General features: G+C 32.9%; 1 protein-coding gene across 3 annotated transcripts in view; it reads right to left on the reverse strand.

The window, feature by feature from the left end:
* LOC143258639 (cytochrome P450 302a1, mitochondrial-like) overlaps nt 1-22296 on the reverse strand; it is a 78691-nt gene that overhangs the window by 9958 nt on the left and 46437 nt on the right. For all 3 annotated transcript variants that reach the window (XM_076517892.1, XM_076517891.1, XM_076517893.1), the window contains 4 exons: nt 12378-12568; nt 10340-10541; nt 9491-9653; nt 2666-2835 (listed from right to left, as the gene is read on the reverse strand). In XM_076517892.1, coding sequence (XP_076374007.1) covers nt 2666-2835; nt 9491-9653; nt 10340-10541; nt 12378-12568 — 726 coding nt within the window. The remainder of the gene's footprint in view (nt 1-2665; nt 2836-9490; nt 9654-10339; nt 10542-12377; nt 12569-22296) is intronic.

Below are 22296 nucleotides of genomic sequence, written 5' to 3' on the forward strand. Positions count from 1 at the left end.
AACAGTATTGCAAACATTTTGCCAAACTGTAACGATGAATCCAACAACACAATGTCAGAAATATAACATTTAGAAAAAAATATGTTAAGAAGTAATGTCAAATCGTTTACATAATTATCCCAATGTTGTGTTGTTGTTAGTTAAAGTTTAATGATTGATTAAGATGACAAAAAATTGAAAATGTTAAATTAAAACGAATTTTGATATGCAAATCAGCAGTTTATATGGCATTCACAGTCGATATAAAATAGCAATGGAACGGCATGTATCAGAAATGAATTTTGGCGTTGTTTTTCGGGTCGTATGTAGTGCGATAATACTGAAAATATATCGCTTTGGGGAAGGTATATAACCATCCTTTCCGGCGTAAAATACGTATATCCTCAAAACAAAGTTCATCAGATCAGTGATGTTTTTTTCTTCTTTTTAATGAAAGGACTTAATACATCAGATCACCCAGAACGAGAAATGGAACAAGCCTTACACCAGCCTTAGGAAGCAATGTATGACATAATGCAACATATGACAACCAATCAACACAAAGCTGAGTGGCAAAAGCCATCCATGTATCAAAACTGACAATACAGTCCATAATCAAGAAAAAATATCCGTAAAAAAACTACACCTGTACACAAAACTTTTCCATATATCCTTTCAACTGTCACAAACTTTAAACAGCTGAAAATGAAATGTATATATATGATATCCCATAAGAATACATACTCAAGAAGAAGTCATTTGCAATGAATATAGATTTTTATATGATCAGACTGTTGGAACGAGCGCTTGGAAAACTATCATCCTCGCACACTAGATGGCTCATGGAAAGCATTCAAGAAAGAGTGGTGTGCGTTTCAGCTTTTAGGAAACTATGTTACAGGGTTATTATCAAGATACACGACAATCATATAGAACATGATCGAATGAGGCGACATCGACTGTAACGAAGTGCTAAGTCTCCAAAATCGTTTTAATATACACCCTTGTGCAAATTAATTGAAAGAAGACGGAAGATTACGATTTTTTCAATTTTTTGCGTTTTATTTCTGAGAACCCAAAAATTACTCACAAATTAATACATAATATGACCGCCTTTATTTTTCAGAAGATCATTAATCCTCTTTGGCATCGAGTCCACGAGTTGACTGCAATCTTTACTAATTTTTGATCGCGGTACCACACCTCAATTATGGTTTCAATTAGCTTATCTTTCGTAGTACACTCTTTTCCCTAAAGTCTTTCTTTACAAATTGCCCAAAGATTCTCAATAGAATTTAAGTCCGGAGAGTTTTCAGGTCAGTCCAGCACCTTTACTTGCGTTGTAGTCATAAAATTCTTCGCAAGTTTCAATGTGTGGCACTGAGCCAGATCTTGCTGAAAAATGCGAAATCCATCGGGAAATGTATTTTTCAATTCTGGAACGATTTTTCTCTGCAAAACATCGATGTACTGTGGTCCTCGCATCATACCTTCTACGATATGCAAGTCTCCGATGCCATAGTAGGTGAAAAAGCCCCAAAACATCTTCTTCAAGGGATGTTTTACGAACTGATTGATGTGAGATTCTCGAAGTTTCTCACCTGGATATCTGCAAATACGCAGACATTTTTTACCCTGTACGAAGAAATGAGTCTCGTCACTGAATAACACCTTCCTTCATTGTTCCTACGTCCAGTTCTTGCATTTCAGACCCCACTGATACCGTTTTTCCTTTATTGAGTTGGTAAGAAATTGTTTTTTTTTTACTGATCTTCTTGCCCTTCTAACGCAATTTCGAATTTCATAATATTCCTCAAAATTTCGTCATATATCCCAAAAAATAGATCGACCGTACTGCAAAACACAGCTAATGACGCCGTCTGTGTGAAAAATTGACTATTAAAGGAAATCAGCGGGTCCAGCGAGCCTACACCGGCCACCATGCTGAAAATATTATAAAATTACCATTTGTTTCAATTAATTTGCACAAGGATGTAATGTATCCAAACACTGACTTTATTTAGTAGATGTATTTTGTCCTGAATATATATAAAAGGAGACAGGAAATAAAAGTACTTCAAAGGATCCCTGTACTAAAATCGCTAAGTTTAACCTAGAGAACGCGACTCCTAGAGAAGGTTTATATTTATCTACACGTGATTACATATTTAGGGTCCTTAAGGTTGAATACGGAAGTGATCGTTGTTGAAGCGTAAAATATTTCAAATGACCGTAGGCGCCAAAATTTTATTCACTTACATATCAATATATTCTTATTGTTCTACTGCAATACATTAATTATAAGAGAAATAAAGAACAGGGAATTAAACTTTTCTGCAAAAATAAACTTTCCAAGATTTGATGTTTTTTTCAGAATAACTTAGCATTATTAAATGCAACAGATTTTGAAAGTACTGAAATGAGTTTAGGAAGTCAGATTTTCAAATTCTCCAAAGCGATCTACTGCAGTAGACTTAGTGTTTCTCTAAGCAGATGTGAAGATAATGTCAATATATATCAACTGTAAAGTACTTATCCTCTTGTTTAATTAACACTGCATCATGAAAGCTTCAGAAAGTAAGGGGAAAGGTATATTATATAAACAAACATGATTTATTAGTTTTACTCATTTATAGAATAGCTTTTATTTTTTAATATAACAGTGACAAATAAAAATAAGACAAACCTCAAGCTTTCTTTAATGGTGGCTTTCAAATAGCTCATAGAACTTAGAGCTGAAGACGTTAGCTGTGACTGTGTGTTGGGAAGAACATCAAACATCTCCTTCCGTAATAATTCTTGAACGTGTTGGTTCTGAGCAAGATTGTAGAGAACAAATGCACTAGCGTACGCCGTCTGTAAAACAATTATACTGTCAAATATTTAACATAACATACACATACAAATTATTAGTAAATTAATATTTGTTGAAAATGGAAGAACCTCCAATCTTAAAACTTATGGCTAAATATCTTACTTCAATATATCACGCACATTGCAGTTAGTACAAATATCGTACGAGAAGTAGGCTGAGTGGGAAAATTGAATTCTGAATTAGTATTTGTAATTGTAAAGCTATTACACGAGCTCTCAGTACTTTGAAATAATAAACTCTTTGTCATATTTGACAGAAAAAAAGAGACCAAAAAACGCTAGTCTAACCGACAATAATGGAGGAATGCCTGTATTAAGGCATTTTTAAAGGCATACGTAGATGTAGCTACTATATATGAAAATTTATAAAGTTCCATCTAAATTGGATTTAAAAAAAATATATATTAACGAGAACACTGAAGATGATAGAATAAGTGGTAAAATTGATTACCTCTTCCCTTGGGAATAAGATCTAAGAACAAGAGTTTCTTATATGGCTCATCAAATAAAACTTTTATAGCTAAAACGCCATGAAAAACTATATACAGAAATGTTTTGTTTTTTCTGAATTATTTAACTATAACAACATGTGTGCACGACCGATGAATGGTTATAGTGTTTATACATGTTTGTCTTCTAATTCGAAGCAAGTTTAAATTGACAGAAGGATGAACTTGATCTTCTTAAGCTATGGCAGCTCCATAAACAGCCACGTATCGCAAATAAAGATAAGGTGCAAATCATTTATGGTCCCAGACTTTGGACACCCTCTGCACTTCTTTTGATAACACCACGTTATCTTATCTCCAAAATGAGCAGTTAAGTTCATTCATACTTGAAATTTTTATCATGTAATATATTTTTTGTCCTCCTAGGAGTAGGACTTCTAATAAACTCTTCCAGTGTTTTCTGAGCTTTATCATTTTGAGTACTGAACACCTTAGTAAAAGTTTAAAGCAGGGCATATTTACCGAGTTCACACCCTATAATAAACAGGAATGTAGCTTGATAAACCCAGAGCTTAAAAGTTTCCAAGTGCTAGAAAAGTAATTTAGAGTGGTAGATTGAAAAAGATTTGTTTGTTTAACGACATTCGCAAAAAGCTACACAAAGAGTCTATGTTGAGCTAACAGACTATAAGAAAGACAATTAGTCAATATCTAACGACTTTAGGGGTACAACTGTCTGACTGAATAGTGGGATTTGACAGTTAATATATTAGCACATCCGTGACTCCAAAGTGCAAAGCTCGCTTTTGCAGAAGCAGCTTTTGAATAACGAAATATAGCATAAAAAAAATAATGATTTATAATCGCTGAGCCACTCCTAGTATCTGAAATAAAATAAATTGAATTTTGGTTTGCAAAAATTCTGCCTAGCCATCATAGATCGTTATTTTGTTCTTTCTAGAATAATTTACGTAATTCAGGAATACCTCGCTTGAAAATAATATCATTTATATCATTTTACTTGTTAATTTTTGCATTTTACATTGTGGTTAACGTACCGTTCTGTGAATGAGAAGGGAAGGTCCAAAGCTCAAGTGTGCGAGAGACTCCTGAACACGATCCGCATATTTTGTTATGGGATAGTCATGAAAATCACAGTCAATTCAACTGCACTGTTGCTTATAGTTATTCTCTCAGAGGTCAAAAGTTAATAAGGACAGGTGATTAAACCGATCAACAAAAACATTTTCTACAACTATGAAAATAAATGCAACTATTTCTGAATAATTTGACAATGCTAATTCCAAAACTCACTTTTAATTTCTGCTTCTCTGATTTTTTGAAAATCGTCAGTCAAAATATCTCAAACCATTACCATATCTCAGTTTAATATAAAGTGGGGGAAGAAATGCATTTTGAGGATTTTTTAAACATTATACTCAATATTCTGTTTCCTTAGTATGCAATTGTCACTCACTCGTCATCACTTCTTCCTAAAATGATTTTTATTATCTCTGCTATTAAAGAAAAACAAAAGTAAGTGTTTGATATACCCACTCTGCACACCTAACAGGAGTGCATTAACTTTTAAATTTTTACATATGTTCTACATTTGTTGATCACATTTGATGGTTTCAAGTATCATCTGTTCATCTGCATAATTGGAAAAGTTTATTTTATGTTCAAAGCATTAGGTAAATTAAAACTCATTTTTCCTAAATCTAATAAACTCCATTGGTTTAACTGAGTTCCAGGAGTTTTCTTCACGCTGTTTTGGTAGAAGCAAGTCACAATTCAGTTCATTTAGCTCTTTTTGTGTGATTCGATTAAGTAGTTTACGCTAAGGTGACACAGGAATAAAATAACTATATGAAGATAAGGAAGATGATTCATTTTCTTCTTCGCAGGATAAAACTTCTGTTTCCCAACTTAATGATTTACACTGCTGGCCAAAATCTTAAAGCCAATGAACATAACGAAAAAATATGCATTTTGCGCTGTTACATTCAACCACTTATTTGAGTAGAGCTTCGAAAGATGAAAATAAGAAAAGGGAAAATAAAACCAAAAATCTTTTTTAGCATTTAATAGGGAAAATGTGAACACGATGAAATTAGCCAAATACTAGCTGGTCAAAAGTTAAAGACCATACCAAAAAGAAGTCCTATACAGGGTAGGAAATGCCCAACAAGAGTTCTCAGCAGTGAGTTGCACGGCTGTCATTGCGAATTACTGCAAACATTTGCTTTGGCGTGGTCGATTAAGCATTTACAGAAGGCTGGCTGGAATGTTGTTCCAAGTGGTGAAGATGGCTTCACGAAGATCATGTACTGTTTGGAATTGACATTTATTTCTGTAGACTTCCCTTGCCATCCACCCCCAAAATTTTCAATGGGGATGGTCCAAAATAATCACGTTATTCGACATGAAAAAGTCCTTTGTCGTGCGGGCATTGTAGATTGCAGCTTTGTCCTGCTGAAAGATCCAGTCATTTCCACACAAGCGAGGGCCTTCAGTCAATAAGAATACTCTATCCGACATGCCAATGTAGCCAGCTGCTGTTTGAAACCCCTGTATAACCTGAAGCTCCATTGTTCCACGGAAGGAGAAAGCACCCCAGATCATGGTGGAACCTCCTCCACTGTATCGTGTATAAATTATCTCCGGTGGGATATCGTTATCGTGCCAGTAACGTTAGAAGCCATCAGGACTATCCAGGTTAATTTTTCTCATGAGAGAACAAAACCTTCGTCCACTTTTCTACGTCCCATGTTTGATGTTTCTCTGCAAAGTTTAACCGAGCTGTTTCGTGGTGTGGAAGGAGGCATGGCCTTTAAAGACGTTTACGGTTTTTAAAGCCTTTCTCTTGTAAACGCCGTCTTATTGTTCTTAAGCTGCATTCTGCGTCCGTTCGACTATCAGCTGGTGTCTTGCCGAACAACCCGTCAAATCCTCCTGCTCAACGCCGGCGAAATTTTTTTGGGCCGACCACTTGAAATTCTCGTTTCGTATTCCTCAAGGTATTTTAAGAAATTTGCATCAGCAGTTTTACTACGCTCAATCTCACCAACGATAACACGTTGGTGAGAGATCTTGCTTTTGCAGCTCGACAATTCAGCCAGGTTCAAACTCTATCAACTTTTTAGCCTTTGCCATGTTTTTACACAATGTAACACAGGAGATGTCACTGGGAGATATTGACAACGCTAATGCTTGAACACAAATGACTAAGTTTCGTTACGTGTTTACCGATTAACGCTTCGTTTCAGTATGGGCTTAAACTTTTGACCAGCTAGTATTTAGGCTAATTTAATAGTGTTCACATTTTTCCTATTAAATGCTAAAAACGTTTATTTATTTTTATTTTCCTTTTTCTTATTTTAATCTTTTGAAGCTCTACTCAAATAAGTGGTTGAGTCTAACAACGCAAAATGGATATTTTTTCTTCATGTTCATTGGCCTTAAGGGTTTGGCCAGCAGTGTATGTGACACTGGTTTCTTTTCAGATGCAATATCTGGATATTTAATACAGTATTCAGTGTTGTCTTAATATCCAGAAGCATTAGTCATGAAAAACGAGCTGTGAGTTAGATGATCTTTGGACACGATATATCACGGCAACTGCAAATTGCATACTTACTGTCTTCTGATTCAGTCACTTTATCAAGCCAGATGTGCAAACTGTGGAACACATACATGACGCCCAAAGTTTTTCTTTGTAACCAGGCTAAAACCGAAAATAGCGGTAGTAAGCTGTATTTACTTTGTATGTGATGTTCTTCCCCTAATGAAGTTATATTATATTTTTCCACAAATATAATCAGCAAATGTTTAGGTGGTTTTTCACATTTTCACTTCACTTTAACCGGAGGCAACCAAGTTTCCAAAATAATTTATGTTTACAGATCGGGAGTTTAAAAACGTTTTCAAAACCAAAGTATGCAGAATTTAATTGTATCTTGGGGATGATGCAAGGAAGAAGATTGAACTTTGTTCCGACTGTGTGCGGAGAGAGTAGAAGTGACCAAATGAGTGAGTGAGAGGCAACTGAGAGAGAGGCGTCTATCTCAGACACTATAGTGCTTAGTCGAAGAACTTATCAAATATTCTAACAATTTTAACTTAAGGGTTTCGGTAGTTTCCTGGTGGAGCAGGTGAGCGTGAGAATGAAGCAAAAATGGTAAAATTCGCAACAGCTATATTTAGAACAAATAGCAAATATGAACCATATAGTTAGAATTTTACACAAATACAATATAATTAATGTTTGAACTTACCAAGAGTGTGTTTTTTTACCCATTAAACTGTCCAAATAAACTTAATTTTACAGCATAAATATATTGGATAATCTATAATAGGTCAAACTATAGAGGTGATGGACAAATGCTGGCTATGTTTTTGAAATCATCACCATCAAATTACCTGAAATCACTTGAATTTTCTCTAGTAGCGAATTTCTTTATTGTCCAGTGTTATCAATTTAAGTTGTTTGTTTATTTCTGATATTTACGGACTATATCCGCTAAGTATCTTTAATTTTGAAAAGATAAACGGACTAAACGTAAACCATAGACTTTCACATTTATTGTATTTTATTCAAGAGAATTAGAATAATCGTTTAAATGCTTTTTTAACCGTTGTTAAATTTTATTGTTTTTTGTTCACTTTCGTATTAACAGTTCTATTTGGAAAAAGTTTTATCACACAAAAACGTAAAAGTGTTAATCTTTTTTTCTACTAAACGTTTGTTTCACAAATTAGTTGCTATTAACCCTAAAACTTGCTATAAACACATTATATATAGATAATAAGTTTATGCGCTCTATAGAGACAAGTGGTTAACTTTAAACTAAAGCATGAAGTTAAATACACATTAATATTAAAAAAAGGTCACATCAATAGTGGAAACTATCGAACGAGTTTAAATTGTTTTCAGATTATTGTTTTAAAAAACATGTTTGGCAATGGTTGTAACGTTTTGCTTAAGTATGATGCAGTTTATTTCTAATCAATTACACCCTGAGGATAAAGATAATTAGCATTTTGGGATGGCTACGCCTGGGCCTGTGGGTCTGTGACCCGACTGTCCAATCTCAAAACATAAAATATTTTATTTTTAATCCTTGTGTAAGCGAATGCATATTTAAGAATACTGTTAAGTGATGTCTTTTCATGATTAAGTTTCATTTCTTATCCATGTTTAACGCACGATATCTTAGTTCCACCTAAAGGTTACAAAACAAGAAGTTTGATCACACGGTGATTTAAGAAAAGTAAATGTTTATTTAACGCTCGAACTATCGAGTTCCTTCTATGATGTATCTAATTTGCGGTCCTACTTGTTTCTTGGTAGTGCAAATGTTTGTTTGTTTTAGAATTTCGCGCAAAGCTACACGGGGATATTTGCGCTAGTCATCGCCAGCCATCGTCAACTCTTGGGCTACTCTTTTACCAACGAATAGTGCGATTGGCCATCACATTATTGCGTTTCCACGGCTGAAAGGGCAAACATGTTTGGCGCAACAGGAATTCGAACCCGCGACCCTTAGATTACGCTTCGAACGCCTTAACTCACCTGGTCATGTCAGACCTAGGTTATACAAATATAACATTATATTTCTTTTAGTACAACCACATACTATCTTATAGATTACTATAAGGAATTATTTGGACATTACTGATAATAAATTTTAAACTAAAATGTATGAACAAAAAGTATTTAAAAAATTTGAATAAAGTTAAATCAGTAAAAGATACTCTAGTGTGTGTAAATAACAATAAGAAATAAATTAATATGTCAAAATAAAAATAAAACAATATGTCTAAATAAATACTTCATCCGGCTTTATTCTGTAAAACGTTTCGGGTAAACGGCCTTTGTTAGAAACTCTGTTTTTTTACTGCCCATGTGGGGGCTTTAGTTCCAAACTTTGAAAAGAGTAAAACTGAATGTTTTTTTCTTTTTTTTTATTCAGACTATAAATTTTAACTAAGAGTTATTTCGTATAAAAAGTCTCAATAATAACAATTATTCTAAACCTTACCTCACCTGAATAAATTCGAACAAGAATATTACTGATTTCATTTTTGTCCTGTGAAAGATTGATGCTTAAATTCAACAAGTAAACTATGCTTTCATCTCATGGTAGAGTTGTATCTATGGAAAAAATACCGAACATAATACTTGCCGTATCAATTCCTGCCAAGAAAATATCAAGAATCATTGTAAAGATGTCTTTTATGTCTACTCCTGGGAGAGCAAGGAACTTTGTAAGAATAGTCTGCTGCCTAAAATCATCTTTGAGATTATTTTTCTGTCTCACTGCTTCTTCCAAATATTTCTGGATTGTTCTGTTCTGACAAAGAAGGCATTACTTTAAAACTATTGTAAATGTTTCAATCAGTTCAATCGGTTCCGTCATTTTCTCTCGAACGTTTATTACACTTTGATCTACAGAATGGAATTACTATTGTTGTAAATTAACTTATTGACAACAGTCGATAAAATATCATTTACGAAATGGAAGATAATCAACAGTTTGATTTTGTTTGTTTTTTTTTTAACGAAAAAATAAAGATTTACAGCTAAGAAAATTTCATTGTCGTAAGTGGTTGAATATTTCACATTTTTATTACGAGCTAAAGTTAGTTCATAACTTGAATAAGAACTATGGTACCTAATGTACAGACAGGGTAGATACTCAGATGATTTAAGCTACTTCGGCTCAATCAGTATCAAGTTCAATCTGCATATCAACTATCAGTAAAGTATAGGCATTCTAAAATGCTGCGAAAACTTAAAGTTTCTAATTTCAGTTATAAACGCTGAAAACTATTTCTAAGCACGTTTAGGCTACTTACAATTTTTTTTTATATATATTTAAAAAGAGATACTGAGCTCAGAGTCCCCTTCTTCAACAACAAAAAAGTTAATGGAGTATAAAATAAAGGCAAAGAGTATTATAGCAGGTGTGAAAACAAGCAGGAAAATTGTGCATATAAAATAATAAAATCTATTTACATAACTAATGGCCTACTTTGCCATGTAGTCTTGAGCTGCAACCAGGCGTCTGTAGGGTGACGTAGGAAAGAAACGCCACAAAGGAAAACCATACTCTGTAACCATTACACTCTGATGTGTCTCCGCCGCTGCTTTTATAAGTTTATAAGGTTCCGAGTCTTGGGATAGCTCTCTCGCCAGACATCCTAACCTTTTGTTTAACGTTAGTACTCCAGTACCTAACAAAGTATATACGAAATGACGAATGATACTTCAAGAAATTTAATTAGAGCCATATTAACTCAAATCGTAAAACTTTCGTATTAAGACCAAGCATTTTGTAAATTACGAACAAATCTAAAATAATATAAGACAAACATAACTGAATTCGCAGGAAAATCTTATCATAGGAAATCATTCTAAAAAGGTGATATTTCCCAAACATTAACACATGAAGATGAACCTAGTATCAGCAACAGAATGTGCACCTTCTTGGATGAAATTCTATAATTCTTATATAAGAAAAAGAATTAATTTGATCTCGTAAGGGAAATATGATAACAAAGTATAGAAAATTCTAATACTATCAAATAATATAAGAAAAGCACATGGTCTTTAAACTATTTTGCCTTCTTATCTGATAAATCCATTTTTAAGGAAACTTGTTAGTATTTATGCGCATACAGGTTATAAATGTTTTACATGTACAGTTTTATGTTTTTATTCCATTATACTCTCGGAAGGAACCATTTTATTTTCTCCTCTTGTTATTTACTTTACTCCATATTATATTTAACGGGTTTCATTTGGTTTAGGTTAATCACAGAACCACACAATGGACTTTTTGTGCTTAGCCCACCCTAGGTATTACAATACTTATCACCGAGAGGCAAAAATAGCTAACTAAATAAACAAGATAAAATCAAAGAAGTTGCATATGGAAATTCAGGGACGCATTGGAAACTTTATCTAAAGGATTTAAATCTTTTAAAGTGTAGTGCACGTTTCTACTTGATTAACCATGGTTGTAATAAAGACAAAAAGCTTACATGAGTTCACTAACTAAGATTAATGTCCTATCATTGACTTTTACTTTCTCTGATGTACTTCACAGTGCCTCGAAAGATGAACAAAACGTAATCGATGATGCAATGTGATTAAAGTTTTCAAAATTTCCTTGTTTTCTTAAAATTAAACTCGCATTAAGCAACTCATGTGTTTATTTTTTTATTTTTTACAACTCTCTTAAAAAGTTGTTCGAATTTCTACGGTACAATCAGGTGATGTTACTATTATTCCTTAGTTGCAAGTCATCATTGTTTTCTGTGTTGTATGTTAAGATTTTTGTATTTCAATAAGTGAATGTCACAAGAGATCTCATTTGCTACATTACACATTAATGTCTTGCATTTTATAATTTAAAATGAAAAAAAACAAATATATGCCTTCAGAAAGCTTTGAACCTTCAGATGTTATCCGTTCAATAGTAATCTGTTTGATGAAGCTTTATAGTTCCACGTGCTTGTTCGATCTTCCTTCCTAAGAGCAACAATATAAAATATTTGTTGCTTTGTTAGACTGTGCAGAAGTTTACTAGATCGCTTCCTGCGCTATTCTTACATAGTTTGCTGTTATTGATCAGAGGGAGGGTAGCTATTTAACACCAATAACCAACAATAACAGCTAGTGAGCTACTCTGACCCAATTTTTTTTAAATCGTAAAATTTTATGAACATATTTGTGGCACACCCACGGTTACAAAGTGTGGAACAAGTTACTTGTGTATGTATATATCATAATGCGGTGAAACATAGATTTTCGGGTCTACAGTTTGCGCGTTAACCAGTTGGTCACGATCAACCTATAACATAAAATATACTATCCTAAACGTTTATATTATTTCTCTGATTTTAGAAATTTTAAATCTTTAACCGCCTAAATAATTTCTATGAACATTATATAGTTTGTTTAATGGTCTTAGGCTTACTTCCGAGGTTTTATGTCTTATAAGATGTTCTATTTTCTTAACACTAACTAAACGAGAAAAAATACCAAAATGTCTATCTACTACTAACATTCAAGCGCCCACTTGTAAAGTTCTTGTTGAAAGTCCTTCACTTCTCCATTTTTATCTTTAATATTGTAGACTTTCTTCAATAAATCTTCTGTAACTTCATCTAATGGCTTTATCTTAAATTTTAGGTTGTCGGTCTGAAGCAATGGTTTTTGAAACGTTGAACGTAACCTGTGCCACTCTTTTCCATTTCTGAAACGAACACATAAGAAAACCTCTGGTATGAAATTAATGAACCATAAACGAAACAAAAAAAAAAGCAGAAATCTACTGGAGTTACTGACAGTTTATAATGTCCTCTGCTTCTTCCCCATAAAAGTAAATATTAAGATTGAACGGGATTCGAATACTAATTCCTTGATAAAGGAAATGAGCTCTAACTATCTATCATACGAAATATAGAATGTAGAAATATTTAGTCCTCAGTTTAAGTTTGCTATTTCTTAATATGTCGTTGAGAATAACATGAAAAACAAACTAAATTATAAAACAATAATGTATTCACTGAAATAATTTATGAATTCTTTACATCTTGATATACAATTTGTGATTGAAACACAGTACAACGACATCATATTTAATATCATTTGTCATAATATACCACAACTATACACTTTAGTACAACAAAACTTGTCCTTTAATATTATATTTTGTCAAAACCATTACAGTGTTCCCTGAGAAATACCACGTACAATTAAAACGCTATTATAATTCTTTGTGTGTTTTCTTGGTCAATATGTGTTGAATTATATCTCGTCGTATTTTGTTTCTTAGATGGAAGGGGTATTTTCTCTTTTGGACTATTCTACGCATATTTATGAATAGCCATTGAATTGCTATGGGATTTGATCATTTTGAGATGTAAGAATAATTCTTGGTACGATTCTCTTGTAATTTGATAATCCTAAGATAAAATTCAATTCATAAAGCAAATATACTTAGTTACTTTTTCAGCTTAGCTTCACCACTTTGTGCAAAACAAAGGATATGAATGTACTTTAGCTAAAGCGAATAATAAATAAATGAGTGTGTTCTTTTTCTTATAGCAAAGCCACTTCAGGCTATGTGGTGTGTCCACCGAGGGAAATCGAATCCCTGATTTTTAGCGTTGTAAATCACTTAGCTGTCCCAGAGATATTTTGCGTCAGCAACATTGCAGTTTTCAAATCCCCGTCACACCAAACATGTTGAGAGCGTTATAAATGACGATCAATCCCACTATTTGTTGGTAAAAGAGTAGTCCAAGAATTGGCAGTGAGTGATGATGACCAGCTGCCTTCTCTCTAGTCTTACAATGCTAAATTAGGGACGGTTAGCGCAGGTAGCCTTCGTGTAGCTTTGCGCGAAATTCAAAGCAAACAATCAAACGGAATGATAAAAACTACAGATTGAACTTAAGCCTCGTTTATTAAAATTTGTTCTACAGCAGATTTCTAATTAAATTATAAAAATTTTTTTGTACGTAAACATCAGTTATCAACACCCATTCTGTATGTCAATTAGACAATTCACATGATTTGGGGAAAGTGTTTCTGGTCTTAGGTTAAATAAAAAAAAAACTCCAATAAAAGGATCGTGTTCAAGGGGCTCACTAGGCTGTGTTTTTCTTGTTCAAAATACAAACATTTTTACGTTCAAACAGATGTCGCACTTAGCCACTTTACAGCAGAACGTCAGCTTCGTTGTTCCTATGCAACTGAGCTATTCGTTCATCAAAGAAACTAAAAAATATATATAAAAAATCAGTTTTAAAATACCTACTATTTCAATTTTCTTTAGAAACATAAACATATACACTGAAGGTATTAAGCTTTCATACTTAATTTGCTACCATTGAGTTCTTCAGATTTGTTTTTCAATGTGAATTATAAACTTAAGTTTTTAGTGCATCATGGTTTGTACTTTATTAATAAACGTACGTTTTTATTACTTTCCCTCATCCAAATTTAGTCGGAGCTGAATAGCTTCAAGTTTTCTTTCCAGATGTAATACTATAATAGTGTCAGTGTGTCTGAAGTATCATACACCATCTTTCTGACTTAAAGCTAAATAAATTAACATATTCGTGCTTGCTGGCCTATTGCGAACTGAATGGTGTTCAAAACCACATTTTCTAGCTTGTATTTTGCTTTTGATGTCAAGATATGAATGCACAATATATATGTTTAAAAAAATCACTAAAACATGACGCCTTAAAAACAATTGAAGAGGGTGTTTCGCCAAAGGTTTCACATTTCAGCGAAGTGCGAGCCCACTTTTGGCATTTTTCCTAATTCAGCCCTTTTCTTAGTAACATCTTCTAATAACAGTTGTTGTGCAATTGGTGGAACATAGTACCATTCGTTTTGCAAAGCAACTCTTAGTGTGATTTTACACTGTTTATATTCTTTAGCAATCGTGTTTAAAATGTCAGAAAACGGTTTATTTATACCGAAAAATATATTGTTTATTTTTATTATCCAATTCCACCACTGCTTTTTTGTTTGTTGAATTTCGCTTAAAGCTATTCGAGAACTCTCTGCCCTAGCCGTGCATAATTTAGAAATTATAGATTAGAGAGTTTGGTTTGTTTTGAATTTCTCACAAAACCATACGAGGGCTATCTGTGATAGCCGTTCCTAATTTAGCGGTGTAAAACTAGAGGGAAGGCAGCTAGTCATCACCACCCACCGCCAGCTCTTGGGCTACTCTTTTACCAACAAATAGTGGGATTGACCGTGACTTTATAACGCCCCACGGCTGAAAGGGCGAGGATGTGTGGTGTGACGGGGATTCAAACCAGCGACCCTCGGATTACGAGTCGAGTGCCTTAACCACCTGGCCATGCTGGACCCAAATTATATTAGTAAACCTTTCTCAGTACCCTTTTTAGCAAGCTTATATTCTCTCTAGTATAATCAGAATAAAACTGCAAACAGCGTTCCAAGTGAGGTCTAATTCTAAGCAGCATCCATCATTTTGCTTTCTAATTTCGTTTCTGTTGTTCTGAAGATTCCTTTCCTCATTGTATCTTCAGTAGAAATGATCGGCTATAGAGTGACTTTATAAAGATTACAAACTAATGTATACAAAAGTATATGCTAAAACCAGTGGGTAGAAACTCATTACTAGCTGTACTAGACTTAATACTAATGTACGTAGACCTACACTAAACCAATCTTCCTCACCTAAACGATATACAATTGTATAGCTAACGTTATTATGAGTTACGTGTGGCTGATGAGAGCTGACATGATGCTACTCGAAGAAGTAATTTTCAGCCAGTAATGAAACGACTTTTGCAATCTTAAATAATGTTTCGAGCTTTCCTAAAACTGAATATTTAGTCAATAACATCAAATTTATTCAACTACGATTAATTTATCTTATTAAATATACGTTTATCCTTAACGCTTTCATGCCGTACCTGAATTGATAAAAATAAAAACATTGTTCAGAACTATAGAAACAATTTAAATGCTACTATATTGCATCCAAAATAAAAATAATTTCCAGTAAGTTCTACAGTGCACGCTTATAAAACCAAATGATAAATTAAATGCATTTCAATTTATTGGACTAAAATGTAGTCTACCCTTTGTATAACAGATAAGTTCAAAATTAAACTACTCCTAAGTAATGTCACCCATAGTAAAAATTCAAGTATGCTCGATAAATATTCAATAATGTGATGTTTTATAACTTTTACATTGACCAGTATATGATCTATAATTTTTTGCGCTTTTGTGTGTGTGTTATTTTTTTCATGTTAAAGGTAGCAAAGATCAGCGGACTCTATATTATGAATAATAAAATGCCTGAACAACATAGCCACTTATCAACTATAGCTCTATCTTCATACAAATCCTATCAATGAATTTATATAATAATTTGAAATAAGTAAAAGCTCTAAAAACACTTTCTATTTACCAGCTCGCATTTTGCATAAAAATCTCACTCAATACTTTCAGGAATTTTAAAACTTTTATAGCAACTACTTTATTTCAACTTATCTAATGTAAGCATTTGGTAATCCTGTATAATTATTCGGATCATAAGTGTCCTTGAAATTAAAAGAAAAATAATTTCAAACATCTCTAATTATTCTAAACAATTAATTTTTTGAAACAACTGATATGTAGCCCATGTTCGTGTGATGAAATAGGATCTTCTTGTTTATTGTTGTTTTCTAATTCTACCATATAATAAACCTTGTTCCCAAACAGCACGTTCCCCGTTGGTACAGCGGTATGTCTCCGGATTTACAACGCTAAAATCAGGGGTTCGATGAGCTGAGCAGATAGCCTTTTGTGGCTTTGCTATAAGAAACACACACACTCAACCAGCACAAAAATATAGCTACCATTATACTTTCGTGACGAGACATAATCATAGTTTGTACCACGTTTTACGTGCATATTGTCAGGGCTAATCAGTAAACTACAGAAAGATTGTTTACAGAGGTACACGATAGGCTATCTGCACTGTGCCCAAAACTGTTGTCAAAACCCCATTTTTTTATTTACAAACCTTCATGTTTACCAATGAGCTATTGTTTTTAAGAGACGGCATAATAGTTGAATCTTAGCATCTTAAAGTATACATTACAGTTACAGTCATCACTCTTGTTGTTATACCCCCTGGCATCACTAGTGTGTAATGTTCGCAAAGATAGTCAAAACAAAAACATAACCATATGGCTAGTAGCAAAATATAACAAATATAATGTTACATTAGCCACTTTTCTATATATTTTATATAATTCTGAAAGCTGTCCTGATGAGTGATAATACATTTGACCGCCAGATGGCGAAGTTCAAATTCATTACATTTGCAATATCTTGGAGTTGTATAGGGTTCTTGGACAAAATATCAAAACAATATAAAATAATGTAGAAAAAGTATATTGTTAAAATGTAATGAATAACAAATAATAGATAAACAACAAATGTAATTATAAACATTACTGTCAAACAAATTTATATTTAATGAATAGGCTTATAATGATGAATGGACTTTTGAAATAGACCAGATTAACAAATTGTTGCTTCATCGTTAGTACCTTGTCACATTTTCTCAAATAGAGAAACTAAAGCAGTTGCGAGCTTCACATTGATGGTTTTAGTTGCTTTTTTAAAGTTATGTTATCGTTCTAGATTTCCAGTTATGTCAATTCAGAGTTACATTTACACGTTTCTGTGTTTGTGTTTTTCTTATAGAAAAGTCACATCAGGCTATCTGCTGAGCCCACCGAGGGGAATCGAATCCCTGATTTTATAGCGTTGAGATCCGTAGGCTTACCGCTGTACTAGCGGGGGGCACGTGTTTACTGATAGTAATTGTCTTGAATTTAAAATTCCTCAAATTCTCTTATACATTCTCACAGAAAAAGGTCGTCACATTCAATTTATACAGAAGAATTTTAAATTCTGACTTGTGGTTATAATCACAAAATAAGTCAAAGTATTACAGGTGGTTACATTCAAATACAAATTTGCTTATTAACGGCCATTTAAAAATATCTTTAAATCCACATAAACAGTACTTCAAAATTACGTTTTATAATTGCAATAGTAATGAACAAATTAACTTATTTTATTCAGTTATGACTTTAGTTTGTTTACAAAGGGAGTTTATTTAGTGCACGAACTTCTTTCAATATGAGCCTCTCAAAAACTTTTTAAATAACTGTGATGTATTGTCATGTTACATTTACTAAGCTCGTGATCATGTGCGGTCATTAACTTTCAATGTACTTTTATAGGTGTTGTTAAACACATAGTGTCTTATAGTTGATTCGATATATAAATATTACATAGTAAGGTTTAAGTTCAGAAAGAGCATTTAATATTTTAAATATTCTATTTTTCTTTAAGTGTGAATACATTTTTGTAATTAATTTTCAGGCTTAATAACTACTCATAAATCAATGTGGGAATAGGCTGTGTGTTTAGCTTATGAAATAAGATTCTTTTTAACATTTCATATAAGTTTCCCAGTATATGACAATGATTTTGAAACAAATTGTCTTGGAATGTTTCATTTCAATTCCTAAGATTCTTAACTTCACCGAAATGACAGTGTACATTTGTTGTTTGGCAAACAGTTTTGTTTAAATTAAAACAATTTATTATTTTCAAAGTCTAGTTACGTTATCGTAACGTGCTAGTGTTTTTATAACCACAATAAATTGATATTTAAACTTTATTTTATTTTTAAGCAAAACAAAACATAATAAACTACTCCTCCTATGCTCAATAGAGAGACAGAACCCTGATCTTAGCATCCTGGGCCTCCAAGAAACTGCTGCTTTATCGGAGAGAGAGAGAGAGAATTATTTTAATCGATTCTGTTTTAAACAATTCTAGAATGAAAAATATCATGGTTAGAGTATAAACAGTTTCTATTCTAAGTGTATATGATACACATACAAGTTTGTCAAGTTATTTATGTACAGGGTGTTCGGAAAGTCACTAATATATTTATTAACAGACATGTTTCAATATAGAATACAGGAAGTAAATATTAATGACAATTATAAACAATGTTGAAAGTGACCCCGTTGGCATCAATACAGGCCTGGATCCTTCTTATTTTGTTTCTAAACACCGCTATCAGTTGCTGGCTTGAAATAGACTGAATAAATGCTGTTAACATATGATTACAAAACTGCACAGTGACTTTCCGAACACCCTGTATAATGGTATTCAGAAAATCAAGTTTCTGTTCATGTTCTACTGTAATATTGCAAAAGCTGGTGAATATACTTAAAATAAATAAAGTTAAAAAACGTGTCATTGCATACCTTTAATAATATGTAGGCTTAAAACTCGATGAGCAATTTCAATCCACTGTTTTTCATTGTTGCAAAAAATACAAGTTAGCAAGTTATTGAGCTATACTTGATCTCCTTTGAACTCCATCAATGTAATTTTACACAATGTTGTCACTCACAAAAAATACCAAAAAAACAATGCCAAGAAATTTCAATAATATCTCAAAAGCATAATTAGGTATGATTTTTACAATATAATATTTCTGGACCGAAGGCAGCCAGAAACTGGCATTCACTACCAATTGTAGGGCTGCTATTTTCTGATCTAAATTGTTATTCGTGTAACAAACCAATAACTAAAAAGTACGGATCGCGGTTTTATGGAAACAAGACGCGAACTGCGAGCATTTGAATTCACAATCAGAGTACGATAACCATTACATCTCGTTCCTATTCACTTCAAACTGAACATACATTTTAAAATAACAACAACATAAGACTAAATTTTCTTATTATCTTAATAAAACAATAACAACTTTCAAATCAGGCTGTAATTACACTACTTAAATTATAGTTAACGTTATCGCTTCATAAACATATTAGCTACGTAAGAAGGATGAGCCCATGACAATATAGAAAGCCTACCTATAGGATATGTCATTCGACAATCCTTAAAACTTTAGTTTTCGTACAGCATGTTATGTGAATTTAATATTTAATGACTGCTTTTGTTTACGTTTCACGTTTGTTTAAGCACAGTTTTATAATAAACATCTCGATATATAGTAAAAGAAGTCATATAGGTGTTAATGGTATGAGGAAATAGATTCCCAATGAGCCACTTGAAATAGTAATACATTTTCACAACAAACTATAACAGCATTAAAATTGTTTCTTTTCAACTAAAATAATATTACATTGCTAATTTACTTCAAAAGTTTGAAAGGGATTGAAATTGTGTATTGAACAATGGAGCTGAAACAATGTACTAAGATTCAGTCTTTTTTAGGCTCTGTTCTATTTTTCAGGGTGATTTAGTTGATGGAACAATTATTTACATTTATAAACATATTTATCGTATTCCTGTTCATCTGAGAAAAAAAATCTTGGCAATTTTCTTTTAACCAATTAATACCATTCTATTCTTATCAACCAATAAAATAGTGTAGCAGTCAGTCACACGTACTACGTGTTTCCCATCCCTTATTCAATATCACGTTTTTCAGCCCATTGTGTATGTGGTCTTAAATGTCAAATGCTAGTCAGGGGAGTCACATAGTTCATTTCATCTAATGAACTAGGTAGGAAATACACCTGTAAAGTGGAGAACACTATAACGAAATATTTAGTAACATTTTCCACAGGCAGGTTATATGTCACCCCAGTGATACTTTATCACTTATAATGTAATGAGCGTGTCTATCAGTACGTGCAAGGTGGTTGTTCTACGCACAGAAAACTATTATCTTCACCTGAAACATGAGATATTTACGATTTTATGTAATCCAGGATACAGTAGTATGAGAACTCTCCAGCAAAGGAAGACAAGATATAACAATCAAAGCATGAAAACATACGTGTTTATTTGAAATAAAGACTGTTTTTATATTAAGTTTCTTATATGTTTCAAAATCAATCAAAGTAGCAGAATTCAGATTTTACCTCAGTAAAACATTTTGCCAGGCCTCTCGTTAGAATGCAGGACACACTCGATTAACTTAAGAGAAATCACTGCACCAGCAATACCACAAGGGTATTGTAACCCCCCCCCACACACACACACACAATGTTTTACTCATGTCTCGTTTGTCTTTGGAGACTTGTATTTGCCCAAAATATGAGAAAGGGCAGTAGGTATTGTTATTTTCATTTTGGCTCTAACTTCAAATTTATTGCATTATTAAAGTTGCACTCATAAGGTTAATTGAGAAGTTTTGTTTGCTTGTAAAGGTACACAAAGAATTAATTATCTGCATTCTTTAAAATATTGATATCGAACCCCGAACTTTAGTGTTATAAGCCCTTAAGCTTATTGCTAAGAAACCGGTAGCCATGCAGCATAGAAATAATTATAGCATTAGTAAGCAAGCTTTTATATGTCACATTGTAATTAAGGAAGTTTGTATTCTTGCTATTGAAAGATTAATTTGAAATCTGAAAATTTACTTCATTGTTATTTTTAAGAAAATTATTCTGAAAAGAAAAGATATGAAAGTAAGTGTTTTTCACGGCTAATTATTTGTTAAATATAACATCTAAGCACGCCCTCTACATTCCGACACTCAGTTACACAACCCCTTTCAAACATGTGGTCAGCTTCCGGTCAGTTACCTCTTTCTTTCTTTGTGAACCTGATGATGACCGAAGAAGGTCGAAACGTTGTTCACTCCTCTACGTAAAAAAATTTTCTCAACCCAAACGAGCCGTTTTTACATATATACAGCAAAATATTGTTGGTCGCTACAGTCAGCATACTATAATATAAGCCTTGGAAGCTATAATTGTGATAAACACTTATTAATCAGAGAGCTACAAAATTTGACCGAAAACGATTATAGATTTTGAACATTACAAACCGTTCAACTTTAGTGAATTAACTACGGACGTTAGTATATCTACGAGGACATTAAATATCTTCGTCAACAAAAAGTCAGTTTGTAAGCGGTGTGAAGCCAGCGAAGTGTAGCAATATCAAATCAGAAGTAATTCGCTCGTCGTGGACCTGTACCGTCTAAAAAAATTCAGTTCTAGTTTGTAAGTTCATGAAACTTTTGCATATAAACCATTATTTCTAATATTCATTATAATGTGTTGTTGTTTGTGTATTAAAGAATATTTGTGTTAAGAAAAAAAACTGTTTGTATCAATCTTGTTAGTAAATACCATAAATTTGATGTCCCCGCTAGTACAGCGGTATGTCTTCGGATTTATAACACTAAAATCAGGGGTTCGATTCCTCTCGGTGGGCTTAGCAGATAGCCCGATGTGACTTTACTATAAGAAAACACCTATAAATTTGATACACAACGTTATTCAAGAAACTTCTAAATTCAGTCTTCCAGTTGTTTGAAATTGTAATACAAAACTTATGTGGATAGTCGTTCGGGATAAATTACAATGCGTTACAATATTAGTTTTAAATTTTATCAACAAAATATGGTTTTCA

Source organism: Tachypleus tridentatus, chromosome 8 (genome assembly GCF_004210375.1).
Source record: "Tachypleus tridentatus isolate NWPU-2018 chromosome 8, ASM421037v1, whole genome shotgun sequence".
NCBI lineage: Eukaryota > Metazoa > Arthropoda > Merostomata > Xiphosura > Limulidae > Tachypleus > Tachypleus tridentatus.